Source organism: Carcharodon carcharias, chromosome 12, assembly GCF_017639515.1.
Source record: "Carcharodon carcharias isolate sCarCar2 chromosome 12, sCarCar2.pri, whole genome shotgun sequence".
In the NCBI taxonomy this organism is placed as follows: domain Eukaryota; kingdom Metazoa; phylum Chordata; class Chondrichthyes; order Lamniformes; family Lamnidae; genus Carcharodon; species Carcharodon carcharias.
This window is the reverse complement of record NC_054478.1, coordinates 66539371-66554897: the sequence shown is the minus strand read 5'-3', so window position 1 is coordinate 66554897 and position 15527 is coordinate 66539371. Positions and strand designations below refer to the sequence as shown.

The 15527-nt window shown below is 37.6% G+C and overlaps 1 protein-coding gene across 3 annotated transcripts in view; it reads left to right on the top strand.

Moving 5' to 3' along the window:
• Window positions 1-15527, top strand: part of pkp4 (plakophilin 4) — a 179576-nt gene that overhangs the window by 136322 nt on the left and 27727 nt on the right. For all 3 annotated transcript variants that reach the window (XM_041201035.1, XM_041201036.1, XM_041201034.1), the window contains 4 exons: window positions 4643-4826; window positions 5221-5338; window positions 8705-8896; window positions 10743-10916. In XM_041201035.1, the coding sequence (XP_041056969.1) occupies window positions 4643-4826; window positions 5221-5338; window positions 8705-8896; window positions 10743-10916 (668 nt within the window). The remainder of the gene's footprint in view (window positions 1-4642; window positions 4827-5220; window positions 5339-8704; window positions 8897-10742; window positions 10917-15527) is intronic.

The following is a 15527-nucleotide window of genomic DNA, read 5'->3' as shown; positions in this document are numbered from 1 at the left end:
AGGACTGAGATAAGGAAAAATTTCTTCACTCGGAGGGTGGTCAACCTGTGGAATTCTCTACCACAGAAAGCTGTGGAGGCCAGGTCACTGGGCATATTCAAGAAAGAAATTGATAATATTTGGATATTAGGGACATCAAGGGGTATGAAGAGAAAGTGAGAATATGGAATTGAGATAAAGGATCAGCCATGGTTATACTGAATGGCAGAGCAGGCTCGAAGGACCGAATGGCCTACTCCTGCTCCTAGTTTCTGTTTCTATGTAACACAACGGATGAATTAATAGCACAAATAGAAATAAATATGTGACACCTAATGGCCATTTTAGAGACAAAGTTGCGAGGTGACCAAAGCTGCACCTAATTGTTCAAAGTTATTTGACATTTCAGAAGGACAGGAAGCTAGGAAAAGGTGGTGGGGTAGCTCTGTTAATTAAGGGTGACATTAGTGCAGTAGTGAGAGATCACCCTCGTTCAGAAGATCAAGGCGTAAAATCAATTTGGGCAGAGATAAGAAATAGCAAAAGTAAGAAGTCACTAATGGGAGTAGTTTATAGGCTATACACTATAGGTCAGATATACAGGAAGAACTAATGAGGGCTTGTAAGCAAGGTACTGCAATAATCATGAGCAATTTTAATCATCTTATAGATTGGATGAAACAGATTGTCTAAGGTAGCCTGGAAAATGAGTTCATAAAATGTATTTGGGACAATCTCTTAGAGCAGTATGTTCTAGTACCTACCAGGGATCAGGCTATTTTAAACCTGGTAAGAGTTTCTACAAGTATATAAAAAGGAAAAGAGTAACTGAAGTGAGCATTGGTCCTTAGAGGGTGAGACAGGAATTAATAATGGGAAACGAGGAAATGGCGGAAGCTTTGGTGTCTTCAATGTAGAAGACACAAATAGCATCCCAGAAATACTTATAAAACTTAAAGGTGAAAGGGAGGGGAAACTTAAAACAATCACTGGGGAAAAGATGCTGAGAAAATTATTAAGCTAAAGGCTGATAAGTTCCCTGGATCTGATGGCTTTCATCCTAGGGTTTTAAAAGAAGTGGCTGAAGAGATAGTGGATGCATTGGCTGTAATGTTCCAAAATTCCCTTGTGTTACGGACAAGAGGGGAATTAATTTAAACAGCCCTGATTTCTCTTCTCTCCTCTATCTGTCTGTAAACTGAAGGGTGTTTTTGATTTCTGATTTCCCTTTTATAAGTGGTGGCACAGTTCCTCCAACCCTTCAGTTTGGAATGATCCAATCCTGTATTAATCCCACAGCAAACTCGAAGGTAAATAAGAGGGCTGGTTTATTTTTACACAACCAACATGTGGGAAGGGGTTTCGCAATGTCTGCTCCTTTTGCACTCATCCAATAAAAGAGGGAAAAGGGAAAGAAAGAGGTAGAGGGATAGACCACAATAGGAATAAGTTATGGTTTCACTTGAGTCCAGAATCAAAAGTCCAGTGGTGTATTCCTTCAGAGGTTAGCAGGCTGATTGTTGCAGGGTGATCCAACTTTCCAGAAGTGAGGACTTCCACAATGGGAGAAGGCACATGGAGTTGAATTAGTCTTGAAGGCGCATATACAGAAGTTCCAAAGTTCCAGTAATTCACAGTGTAGATGAGGGCCAGGCAATTTTAAACTTGGACAGAGTTCTTTCTACTGCTATCTGTGAGATGATAAAATGGTAGACTGCCTGGGTACAGTTCCACATGGCAATATTACAGATTCGAGCACCTTGGGGAGGTCGTATGACATACCTCTCTCCTACTGGTATTGGACAAAGGTGTATTTTCCCAGGTCTGGACTCTTGAGGTGTTTAATAGAGGAGTCAGGGTCCCTTCTGTCCTTTGCAAGCACACCATCTCTGTTTGCCAGAGCTCTGCCATAGAAATGTAAAGGAGGTGGGTGCATTTCTTTCGAATTTGATTGTCGACCCATCATAGAGAACATTAGCACATCTTTAAAGATAACGAGGCCCCTGCTGGTTTCTGAAGGTTAGGAATTCCTTTGGTATGAGTCATGGCTAGTCGCAGCAAAGCTGTGTCCATTTTTAAAATAAAAATTTTATAAAGAGATATATATTTTTAAATATAATTTTTATATCTTTAATATTTTTATATAGTTTTTATATACATTTTTTATATATTTTTTATCAGGAGACTAGATTCTGAAAAGGTCCCAGCAAATTGGAAAATTATAATGTAACATTTTGACTCCCTCCTTTCTTGAATAAAGTAGGAAACTGTAGGCCAGTTAGCAAGTTAGGCTAGAATCCACGTAATAGCAGGGCACTTAGAAAATCATAATACAATCAGGCAGAGTCAACATGATTTTATAAAAGGGAAATCATGTTTCACCAAATTCTTAGAGTTCTTTGAGGAAGTAACAAGCAAGATAGATAAAGGGCAACCTGTGAATGTGGTGTACTTGGATTTCAAAGGCATTTGACAAGGTGCCACACACAATAAGAGCTTGTGGTGTAGGGGGGTAGCATATTCGTACGGAAGGGGGCTTGGTTAGCTAACAGGAAGCAGAGAGTAGGGTTAAATGGGTCACTTTTGGGTTAGCAAGTTCTACTAATGGAGTGCCACAGGGATCTGCTGGTGCCCTGCCACTATTTACAGTTTATATAAATAACTTTGGTGAAGGGACTGAATGTATGGTAGCTAAATTTGCTGATGACACAAAGTTAGGAAGGAAATTAAGTTGCCAAGTCTGCAAAGGGTTTTAGATAGGTTGAGTGAGTGGGCAAAAAACTGGCAGATGGCATATAATGTGGGAAAATTTAAATGGAGAGTGACTGCAGAACTCTACGATACAGAGATTTGGGTGCCCTTGTACATGAATCACAAAAACTTGCTAGGCCGGTCAAGCAAGTGATTAGGAATACAAATAGAATGTTGGCATTTATTGCAAGGGGAATAGAGTGTAAAAGTAGAGAAGTGTTGCTGCAGCTGCACAGGGCCTTAGACTGCATCTGGAGTACTGTGTACAGTTTTGGTCTCCTTACTTAGGATATAATTGGATTTGAAGCAGTTCAGAGAATGTTCACTTAGTTAATTTCTGGAATGAAGGGGTTGCCTTCTGAGGAAAGGTTGAGTATATTGGGTCCATACTCATTGGAGTTGAAAAGAATGAGAGGTGATCTTATTGAAATATAAGATTCTGAGGGAACTTGAAAAGGTGGATGCTCAGAGGATGTTTCCCTTTGTGGGAGAGTTTAAAACTAGGGGACACAGTTTTAAAAATTAGGGGTCTCCCATTTAATACTGAGGTGAGAATTTTTTTCTGGGATTCACTAGTCTGTGGTATTATCTTCCCCAGAGAGCAATTGAGGCTGGGTCATTGTATATGTTCAAGGCTAAGTTAGATTTTTGCTTGACAAGAGAGTTGAGTGTTATGAGACATGCCAAGGGTTATCGAAGACTGGCAGTCAAGTGGAGGTGAGGCCACAATCAGATCAGCCCATGATCCTATTGAATGGCAGAGCAGGCTCAAGGGGCCAAATGGCTGCTTCCTCCTCATTCATGTGTTCCAACAGTAGCTGAGTAGCAAACCTCAGCTTGGGGCAGCATCCTGGGTTATAGAACAAAAATCACCCACACCTTCTACGTTTCAACATGAAATTACCAGCAGTGATCATTACAAGTTTTTCATCAGGTGAAAACAGGCCTTTGACAACAGTGCTGACTGTCTAGGTTCATACACAATAATGACCACTTGGTCAAGTTACCAAAGGATGTTGCTGTTATCCCAGTAAAAAAGGGCAAAGTTTTCAGGAGTGTTTTCAGGCTTTTGAATAGAACCCCAAGTTCAGATCTCCTTAAGTGATATCTCTACCTGGGCCTTACACTGTCTGTTTGAGTTGTATGTGACTACCAGGGACAAAAGGTTAGAGTGAGTGATTGATTCTGTTACTAGATGGAGGTGGGTCTCATTGCAATGCAAAAACCTAATGCTATTTAAAATGGACTACAATATGGAGGAATCGAATGCAAAAATCTCAGTAAAAATGTGACCTGGGGTTTGCAACTCATCCTTTATATAATTTTAATGACCAGATTTGAATACAAATTGGGATTTGAGATTTCCTATTTTGTTGAACCTGGCTATTCTGGTGGTTATCAACAAAGGTATTTCACCTCTACTGTGTATTAAGAGCTTTAAGAATGTCTTCTGAATTTTCTTGGGGTTGTATATGTTGAGCAACTGAAATGAATATCTGCCATCCCAGCTTTCAAATGTCAAAAAATAATTGGAAATTGACTCTGATCTCTGTTCTTGTCAGTGTTGTAAAGAAAGAAGTGAAGTAAAATTTCAGCATTTAAACTGGTTAAGATGTTTGTTCGGAGTTCTCCTACTTGTCCACCAAAACTGCGGCAGAGAATTGTCAGAAAACTCAGAAGTAGCATAACCGGCCTTTAAGCCATTTATCTCGCGTATCTACCCAAGTTACAGTGGATTGTCAGAGAAACCCTGTTGAAATACTTTGCTTCTCAATGTATATAACCCCTACCCCAGTCTGAACCAATTTTGAATATTTGAATGTTGTTCACTCTATGGAGAAGAGAAAGAAAGCTCTGCAGTTACCAAACCAGTAAGTGCTGGGAAATAAATTTACATTTCAATATGTTTTAGGAGTACTCTGGAACTTGTCTTCATGTGATGCAGTGAAGATGCCAATTATTCGTGATGCTCTAACAACTCTCACAAACAGCGTAGTGATACCTCATTCTGGTTGGAGCAGTTCTTCTTTTGATGAAGACAGAAAAGTGAAATTCCAAACTTCTTTAGTACTACGAAATACTACTGGATGTCTAAGGTATGTAAGTAAATTATCCTCAGCTCAATGGTCATAACTATAGAAGTATATTGAAGGATTGAAATCATAAAACTAAAAGTAATTAATTCGTATGCAGTTAAGTATGAAAGTTTTCAATGAATTGATTTTACTAGATAAGATCAAATTTTTTTTAGTTTAAATTTTTTTTGTTTTCTCACTCATATTTTCTCAGTCAATTTTGCCCTTTTTTAATCACCACTCAAGATGTTAACTCACCTAGAGTTTAATTCCATGGGCAACCAATGGCTTGTGCAAGTGGCTATTCTTCATGTATGAAAAGTGCCTAGTTTCATTATCTTTTAATTCAATGAAATGTTTATAATTACTTGTATATGTTAGCGAGCTTCATTTTAATAAGTTTGCCATCTTGCAGAAATCTTAGCTCTGCAGGTGAAGAGGCTCGAAAGAAGATCCGATCTTGTGAGGGGTTGGTGGATTCCTTACTATATGTAATCCAGATGTGCGTTAACACTGCAGATTATGATAGCAAGGTTTGTGATTTCTGCTCCCTGGACAGGATGTTTACTGTGATTTGCTCCACTTAACAGTGGTTTTACTTATTCTTTTAATTTATTCAGTATGTGCTGCAAAATTCTTATAACAGTCACTGAACTTGAAAATAAATGAATTGCTTAAAGACTTGACCTTTTATTTCTTAGTTTTCCTACCTTCCACTTTTTTCTCTTGAAGGCACTAAATTTTGTTGTTTAGGCATCACAGACATCAGCACTTCAGAGTAATCACATTTTTAGCTTTTTAATAGTCTTTCAATTTTAGGTCTTTGTAACTACAGAAATAATCTCATGGAATAGAATATAACGAATATTTTTCATGTAAAATTATTTTCTAACTATACCGAAATCTCTAACAGGGTAGAAACACATAGTCGGGTCCTCAAGCTGGTGGTGTGATCAAGGTTCTTGTTGATCCCCTGACTGAAGGAAGTTAGGCTTAACTTCCTCAAATATCACCAGCAGTGCTTCATAATGGCAGGTGAAAGATCCACTTTGCACAGTGGTTAGCATAACTAGAAAGAAATGGGTATGATATGGCCATTGCAGAAATGTGGTTGCAAAATGACTAAGATGGGAACGGAATATTCAAGGGTATTTGACATTCGGAAAGATGGAAAGGAAAGAAGGTTGGTAGCTCTCTTTTAAAAATAAAAGGATGAGTACATATGTGAACAATGATCTTGGCTCAGAAGATGAAAATGTATCATCATTTTGAGTGGCGATAAGAAATAGCAAGGGAAGGAAGTCACCAGCGGGAATCATTTATAGGCCCCCTAACAGTCGCTACACTATATCAGGACATACATCAAAAAATGGGGGCTTGTAAGAAAGGTACTGAAATAATCATAGGTGATTTTAATCTTTTAGATTGGCCAAATCAAATTGGCAAAGGTAGCCTGGAGGATGAGTTCATAGTGTACTCGGGACAGTTTCTCAAAACAATACATTCTTGTACCAACCAGGTAACAGGCTAATTTAGAGCTGGCAATGTCTAGTGAGACAACATTCATTAATGGTCTTACATATTCAGTTTGAGGGAGAGAAATGTATCTTAAGGCAGTTACAAAGGTGTGAAGATAGAGTTGGCAACAGTGAACTGGGAAAATAGATTAAAAGATAAGACAGTAAATCAGCAAGGCTGACATTTAAGGAGATATTGCATAATTCTCAACAATGATATATTCCATTGAGAGAGACTCTCCAGGAAGGATGCACTACTATTCTTAGCTAAGGATGGTATCAAATTGAAAGAAAAGCCCCATCAAGCTGTGAAGACTGGTGGTAGGCCAGAAGATTGGGAAAATTCGGAAATCAACAAACAATGATGAAAAAAATAGAGGGAGAAATTAGAATGAGAGTAATTTAGCAAGAAATTAAAAAAAAACAGATAGTAAGAGCTTCTACAAGTGTGTATATATAAAAAGGAAGAGAGTAGCTAATGTAAATGTTGGTTCCTTAAAGGATGAAACAAGGAAACGGTAGAGACTGTGAACAAGTATTTTGTATTCCTCTTCATGGTAGGTGATACGAGCATCTGAACAATAGTAGAGAATCAAAGGGCAAGAGTGAGGGGAGGAACTTAAAGCAATCACTATCACTGGAGAAAAATTATTAGGAAAATTAATGGGACTAAAGGCTGACAAGTCCCCTGCATCTGAGGGTCTTAAAAAAGTAGCTGCAGAGAGATTAGATGCATTGGTAGTAATCTTCTAAAATTGCCTAGATTCTGAAATGGTCCCAGTGGATTGGAGGACCGCAAATATTAACACCTCTATTTAAAAAAGGAGGAGATTGAATGCAGGAAACTATGGGTTGGTTGCCTAACATCTGTCATTGGGAAATTGCTGGAATATATTATTAAGGAAGTAGTAGCAGGACATTTAGAAAATCAAAATACAATTAAGCAGAATTCACATGTTTACAAATGGGAAATCATGTTTGATACGTTTGAGTTCTTTGAGAATTTAGCAATCAGGATAGATAAAGGAGAACCAGTAGATGTAGAATATCCATATGCTTTTGATAAGGTGCCACACAAAAAGTTACTACGTAAGATACAAGCTCATGGTGTTGAGGATAATCATTAACATGGATAGAGGATTGGCTGGCAACTGAGGGAAACAGTTGGTATGAAGGGTCCATTTTCAGTTTGGCAAATTAATGGAGTGCCACAGGAAATGGTGCCAGAGCCTCAAATATTTAAAATCTATATTAATAACTTAGATGAATTAACAAAGTATATTGTAGCCAAATTTGCTGACAATACAAAGATAAGTAGGTAAGCGAGTTGTGAGGAGGACCCAAGGAGTCTGCAAAGGGATATCGATAGGTTGAGTGGGTAAAAATTTGGCAGATCAAGGATAATGTGTGAAAATATGAGGTTGCCCACTTTGGGAGAATAGAAAAGCAGAATAATATTTAAATGAAGAAGACCTCAAAATGCTGCGGTACAGAGGAACTTCAAGGTCCTCATATGTGAATTATAAGTTAACATGCAGGTACAACAAGAAGGCAGATGGAATGTTGGCCTTTATTATAAGGGGAATGGAATATGAACGTAGGAAAGCCTCGCTACAACTGTGCCACACCTGGAATACAGCATAAATTTCTGGCCTTTTTACTTAAGGAAAGATATGCTTGCATTAGAAGCAGTTCAAAGTGGATTCACTTGGCTGATTCCTGGAATAAAGTGGTTGTCTTATGAGGAAGGGTTGAGTGCGTTGGGCCTACACCCATTGGAGTTTAGAGGAATGAGAGGTGAGTTTATTAATATAAGATTCTGAGGGAGCTTAATGGGTAGATGCTGAGAGGATGTTTACCCTTTGAGAGAAATCTAGAACTGAGGGCACAAATTCAAAATAAGGGATATTCCATTTGACATGAGGTATTTCTTCTCCAGAGGCTCATGAATCTTATGAATTCTCTACCCCTGAGAACAGTGGAAGCTGGGCCATTGAATATATTCAAGGTTGAGTTAGATAGATTTTTGATCTACAGGGGAATCTAGGGTTTTTGGGGGGCACAGGAAGGAAAATAGAGTTGAGGTCACAATTGGATTAAACATGATCTTATTGAATGTCAGAGCAGGATTGAGAGGCCAAATGGCCTACTGCTGCTCCTGTTTCTTGTGTTCTTGGGAAAGGTCCCTTTTACTATTTTGTAATCCCCACACTAAATTGGAGTCATAAGTTTTCATGGGAAGCTTCAACAAAAACAGCAAAACTTGTTCATGAAGCGTAGCCAAGTTTAGATGCCTTACTGAGGCAAAATTTGATTAAAATGACTACGTTTGTTCAAATATAACTGGTGTAAGTGGCATTCAAATTATGTTTGTTGTTTTAGACTGTTGAAAACTGTGTTTGCATCCTGAGAAACCTGTCTTATCGCTTAGAACTAGAGGTTCCACAAGCTCGTCTGATGGGCACAAGTGAGCTTGATGGGTTACTTGGTAGTGACTCTGCTAATAAAGATGCTGAAACTGGTTGCTGGGGTAAGAAGAAGAAAAAGAAAAAAAAAGAACCCCAGGAAGATCAGGTAAAAGTTTGCCTTTCACTGAAACTGGGATTTGATTTGAAGCTGTGTTTGTAGTCTCCAATGGGAGCTGAATCACCAAAAAAATTAGCAAATGCTGAAATAAATTTGAGGGACATGGTGATAGTATTAAAAATGGCAACAATACCGAACTGACTGTGAACATAAAATAGTCACTGTAATGCATGATTGAAGTGTTCACTGGGAAACCTAGAGCTTGCAAGCCACCTTATCAATGTATATAGTATATTCTCTGCTGAATACATCAGTTAAACCAAGCTTGAGCATCAATAAATGGAGGACTTAAGAATTTCCAAAATTTGCAGAAGCTGCCAGATTTGAAGTGGATGAAATATTTTACATGAAAGAAGAATGCAACAAGTACAATAAACTTCCAAAATGTGTGTAAGATTGGCAAATTAATTTCAATATAGTTAAGTGTGAGGTCATGCATTTTGGTGGAAAGAATAAAGGCCACATCCTGCCAGGATAATAGTTTAAATGGAGTAGAGGATAAAGTGATCTAGAGGTACACAATCATAAATCACAAATTAGTGGCACAGAATAATGAGACTATTCAGAAAATCAAGCGAAGCACTGGGGTTCCTTTCTCGAAGGGTAGAATTGAAAAACAGAGGAGTTCTGTTAAATATGTATCAAACCTTGGTTAGACCACACTTGGAGTACTATGCATAATTCTGGTCTCCCTAATATAAAAAGGATATAAAGGCACTAGAATTTAAGTGCAAAAAAGATTTTAAAAAGAATGATACCAGAATTGAGAGGATACAGTTATTAGGAAAGATTGAACAGACTGAGGCTTATATCTCAAAGAGAACATCAAGGTGTGCCTACAAAGATTTTTTAAGATAATGGAAAAGTTTAATAGGATAGACTTAAAGATAATTTCCACTTGTGGGATCATAATTTATGACCATAAACATAAGGTAGTCACTAATAGATCCAGTAGGAAAATCAGAAGAAGCTTCTTTACCCAAAAAATGCCAAGAATGTGAAATGTGCTACTACAAGGGGCTAATTGAGGCAAATAGCATAGGTGGTTTTAAGGGAAAGGACACTATTTGAATGCAACTTAATTCTTTGACATACCAAAAATCACAAGGAACGTTATAGGAGCAATGGACAACTTCAGTGCATTATCTTAATTAGATACCGAGAACGGTAGCATAGTGGTTGCATTATTGGATTAGTAATCCAGAGGTTCAGACAAATGATCTGGAGGCATGAATTCAAAATCCACAGCGGCAGCTGGGGATTTTAAATTTAGTTAATTAAGTAAATCTGGAATAAAAAGCTAGTATCAATAATGGTAACCAAATAACAACCAGATTGTTGTAAAAACTTATGGGATTTGCTAATGTGCTTTGGGAAGTCACCCTTACCCGATCAGACCTATATATCACTCCAGACCATCAACGCTGACACTTAGCTGCCCTCTGAAATGGCCTTGCATGCCACATAGTTATTAAAGTGGCTCACCACCACCAATAATGGGCAATAGGAATGAGCAATAAAATTTGGCCTTGCCAGAGACGACTACATCCTATGAATGTATAAAAGATTTTCAAAATGCCACATTCTCTCATTTTTAATTTTCCCCACCAAAGTGTATTTTTATTACATAGTTTAGTAGATTTATTGTTGGCCTCAACTATTCTTGACATCTCAAGTAATTTTTAGTGGATAAAAAGGATGAATTATCCAATAATGTGAATTAAGCAATGTAAATAACGCAGCCAAGTGGCAACTAAGTTATTAACTTTCAATTGTGCATGGAATGAAATTATATAGATCCTGCTGCTTTTAAGCCAATACTTTTTATTTACAGTGGGATGGAGTAGGTCCTATCCCTGGATTTTCTAAATCTCCCAAAGGAGTTGAAATGTTGTGGCATCCATCAATAGTGAAACCATATCTCACTCTCCTTGCTGAAAGTTCAAACCCAGCTACATTGGAAGGATCTGCTGGATCTCTACAGAACTTATCAGCAGGAAACTGGAAGGTAATTCCAAAGTTATATGTACAATATATAATAAATTATGCACTTGTGTTTATCAAAGTAAGTAATGCCCTTCTATGAATTGCAACACTTTTTACCATCTTTGGGCCCCTTTGTTTTGGTATGTAGCGGTCCTAACTCAGTTTTTTTCGATCCAGATACAGGCTGAAGCTCTCTTGCGTCCTGCTGCAACTTCTGAGGAGTACCATCTACTGTATTAATGCTTTTTTCCATTTTTTAAAGTTGGCAATTTTCAGCCAACTAGAAAAAAAGTTACAACCGTTTTTGAGTTCATGTCCACTGCATAGGGTTGCAGCTGACCATAGAACTTTACATTGCAAAGATGATCATTTAGTCCATCTTGTCTGTGCCAACTCCCTAGAAAAAGCTGTTCACTTAGTTCCATTACCTTCCCCTTTCCCCATTGCCTTCTGAATTTAAATATGGAATTTACATGAAGTATAAACATCAGCAAGGACTAGCTGGACCAAATGGCCTGTTCCTTTGTTACATACTTTTTAATTTTAAATTCAATGTAATTTTTCTTTTAAAAAGTAATTAAAGATTCCGCTTCCAGCACATTTCAGATAGAGCATTCCAAGACTCTATATTAAAAAAACTCTCTTCGTTCTTTTGATGGTGATCTTAAGTTTGTCAACCTTGTTATCAATTCACCATTCAGTGGCCATAGTTTTCTCCAAATTACTCATCAGAATTGCTTGAACATCCCTTTATTTTAATGACAAAAGTCCTAGTCTCTCATAACTGAAGTCTCTCATCCCACCATCCTACCACCTTTGCGCATCACTTCTGTACCACCTTGATGTCCTTGACATCCCTCCTAAAGTAATGTAAAACTAAACAATATTCTAACTGCAGCCTAACCAATGAATTGTATAGATTTAACATTACTATTAACTCTCTTCATCCTGTACCTCTGTTTATAGAACCTGGAATCTCCATGTTTTAATAGCTTTTCTACTTGCTCTCCCAGTTTTAATGTCAGAAGAAGGAGCATTTCAGCTCTTTAGGCTGAGCTGGATCTAACATGAGAGGGTGATGTGACAATCCACTGTATTTCCCAGCCTTTACAGAAAGTACAAGCTTCCAAAAGAGAGGTTTGAACATTCTAAGTAAAAGGCCATCATATTGGCCTGATGTTTTTTGTCTAGTGGAAAACATTAATGGCCTGGATTTTATAGTCAGTGGCAGCATAGGATGCTGACATTGAATAAATCTCTATCAACCTTCTGCAATCCCAGTAATGAGAATTTCGGCTACCTTGTGCTCAGATTCCCTCTCATTGCAGGTTACAATGATGGCCAGCAGCGCAGGCTAGTTTAGTCGAAAAAGACAGGCAGTTGTGGGTGTGGCTTACAGTGGGAAACATTGGGGAAAATGGGCATTAGAAAATCACATTTTTAGTAAACATTAATTTTACAAAATTAAAAATAGAACCTCTTCAAAAATGTACTATTTTGATCAGAAATCAACTTAAAAAGCAATATTTTAGAAGTATGATAAATCATAGTTAAAAAGTCATAGATTTTACTTTTTTAACAGATTTATCAGATTTTTAAAAGTTTTCATGTTGAAAAGTCAATCCATTTTAACTTTTAAAAGGGAATGGGCTTCGTTGTTAGTTGTTCATAAATTGAGATATGGTTCCTTATGCATGAGAATCCTGATGTAAAGTTTAAGTATAATTAATTTGGAATTAGTGGGCAGTTAGCCTAAATATGCGCTGGTTCTTTGCTTAGCATTTGAAATAACAAAACCTCGGAATAGGATGGGTTGACCCATAACAATCTTATGATTAGCGCACTCCAATGCATGTGCACTTGGAAGTTGTGGAGCCTCATCGATGTGCCGTAGTGGCAATCGTTGAATGTGTCGTCACTTCTGGCACCGTAAAATCTGGCCCATTAATTTGAGTAACTCATTGCCTTGTAGTACCCTAATCCCGTCGCTGTGTGGAATTGGTGTGATTTTCCTCCTCAGTGTATACTGTTGAAATGTTCTGCCTTATTTCTGAACAATATTACCTAGCGACTAGGATTGGGTATTGCACCAAAGTGGGAAATTTTTTTAGGACATATTTAGATGTCTCCATTCTTTTTCAATGCTGTCTAAAACTATCAGGTTGATATGAATATTACGTCGTTACTCTGTTGCAGCTTCATTTTGCCCCATTTAGTACTTCGAGACAGCTCAGGTTTACATTATATGTTCAGGAGTGAGTTGACTTGATTTAAAGCAAATTTTCAGACCACACAATTAGAAACCTTTTCCGTATTGTGTTTTACTTTATAATAGAAGATTGTTAGGTGGGGGTAGCCTGTTTAAGCCTTATTAGTTTGTGTCCTCCACCTGGTCTTTCTGTATTGTGACTGTCATCTTGGAATGCCCAGTAGTTCAACTTCAGGCCAAGAAGAGAACTAAAAATGTGCATGTGCCATGGAAACAGTACTTAGTTACCTATATAATGTCACCAGATCCCACCATCCCAGTCAACATTTCATGAAATTGAATGTGGCTTATCAATAAAACATTATTCTTTGTATACCATATTATGGCTATTCAATCTAGCTATTATATATTAAGTTCTGTATCTTCCACCTATATAGTGCACCTAGGCATCAGGAAAGGCTGCAGCTGGGAGAGGCAGACGTTATGTGGAAACAATGCAAACTGAGCAGGGAACATTGATACCAGAAGAATGAATGAAAGGAAAGGTTAGGAGAATTTTTCTTCTATGCAGAAGGTTGTTAGGATTTGTAATGCTTTACCACCAGCAGTGGTGGAAGCAAAATTTGTAATATATTTTGAAAGGAAAGTGGATGAATAGTTCAACCTGAAAGGGCATGGGAAAAAGTGAAGAATTAGAGAAACAGTACAGACACAATGGGTCAAATAGCTACCTCCCATGCTATACAATTCAATGATATCACTCATCAAAATAGTTTGAGTTAGATCATCTCCTTGTCTGGTATTACCCCCACCTCTCCACACAGACTTGGAGTTGTTGCTGGAAAGCAATCTTGAATGAGAATTCTGGCCATTTGTTCTTTGCTTTCCTAACTCAGAGCCATGACACCAATTGCAGTATTCCTACTCTGTTCTACTTGAGATAAGGTAACCAAAGATCTTCCTGGTATGTTTTATGTAGATATTCACTAAAGCTGTCTTAGGCGCAACTAAAATAACACTTCCACCTTTAGTTTCTAAACACCAGAATTAACTTGAGCCATTTGTTGAATTTTTGACTAAGGCAGTCTTCAATGAGCTATTAAGTTAGCATTAGTAAATTCCATTGCATCTGTGTGCCGTTTATTGTGTGAAATATGAAGTTGCATTGCTAGAATTTGAACAATTTATTAACTTTGTTTTATACAAAAAAAAAATTTTGCCACCAGTAATGTTGTGATACCAATGTGTCAATGAAAATATGGAAAGTATTTCTTTTCATAGTCTATACTTGCAACATTACATAAGTGTAAAAGTTCATTGCAGTTTCAAGTTGCTTCAAAAATAAAATATTAGAAAATCTGTTCTGGATGAGAATTTTCTTTAATCTGAATGCAACGTTTAACCACAAGGACTAACAAATATTTTAAATTGAAATCTCCTGTACACATCTGTAAATAAATTTGTGTCTACATATAGCTTTAGTTGAAACATTGGAATAGATTTTTCTCTCTCAATTCTAAGTATTACGTACAATTGCCGATATCACTGGAACGGCAGAGTACTAATAGCACTTTAATTTCCTGGTGAGATCATTTGCAGTTTTTCACTAATCCAGATATAGACTCGGACAGATATAGACAGCACACTAGTGTTAGGAGTAGAAATTGAAAGTAAATTAAAATTTAATGGGATGGGGAAAATTAAAGGTAAGTGTCACAATTGCAGAATGTAATTCAAAAAGCTTTGAAAGGCTCAAAAATCATTTCAACTCATTGGAAGCCTTGGCCAAGGCTCGTTTGAGTAGGGAATTAAGTAATGGATACAAATGAAGTGGAAGGAACCTCATACTACCAGCTTAGGGTTGCAGCCAACTGGCACTATCACTGGCTGCACCAACACTGGACATTAGCAGCAGATGGCACAGCTTTACATCTGGCTTCCTGCTACCCTAAACCCTAGACATTATTGGGTAGGAATTACAGTGCCTACAAATGTAGTTTCTGGCAGTGTGGGTATTGACTGATTATCAGCCCATTATGTAAGAGGTTCAGCGGCCAGTCAATGAATTTCGATCAGGGAGATATTTGATATGTGGTATTAGGCTGGTGGTATGAGGACAGCTTATTGAGCAGCAAAGGATATACTTAATAAAAGGCAGTCTATATACTAGTTCAGGTAGTTTGTGCTTCCCACTGACTATAGTGGCTGCAGACAGCTTGTAACTTCTGTTCTTCTTTCCCTATGTCTTCAAATCTGCCTGCTGAACCTTTTTTCACTGTCCTTTTTTATCCTCATTAGCCAGGGCTGATGCTGTTTTCTTATTGCTGTCATACTTCGATCTTGTTATTCCATTTGTCAATGGTCATGGACCCATGAACAGGATATCTTCAACTAAATAGCCTAACATTAACTTTTTCCTTTAGA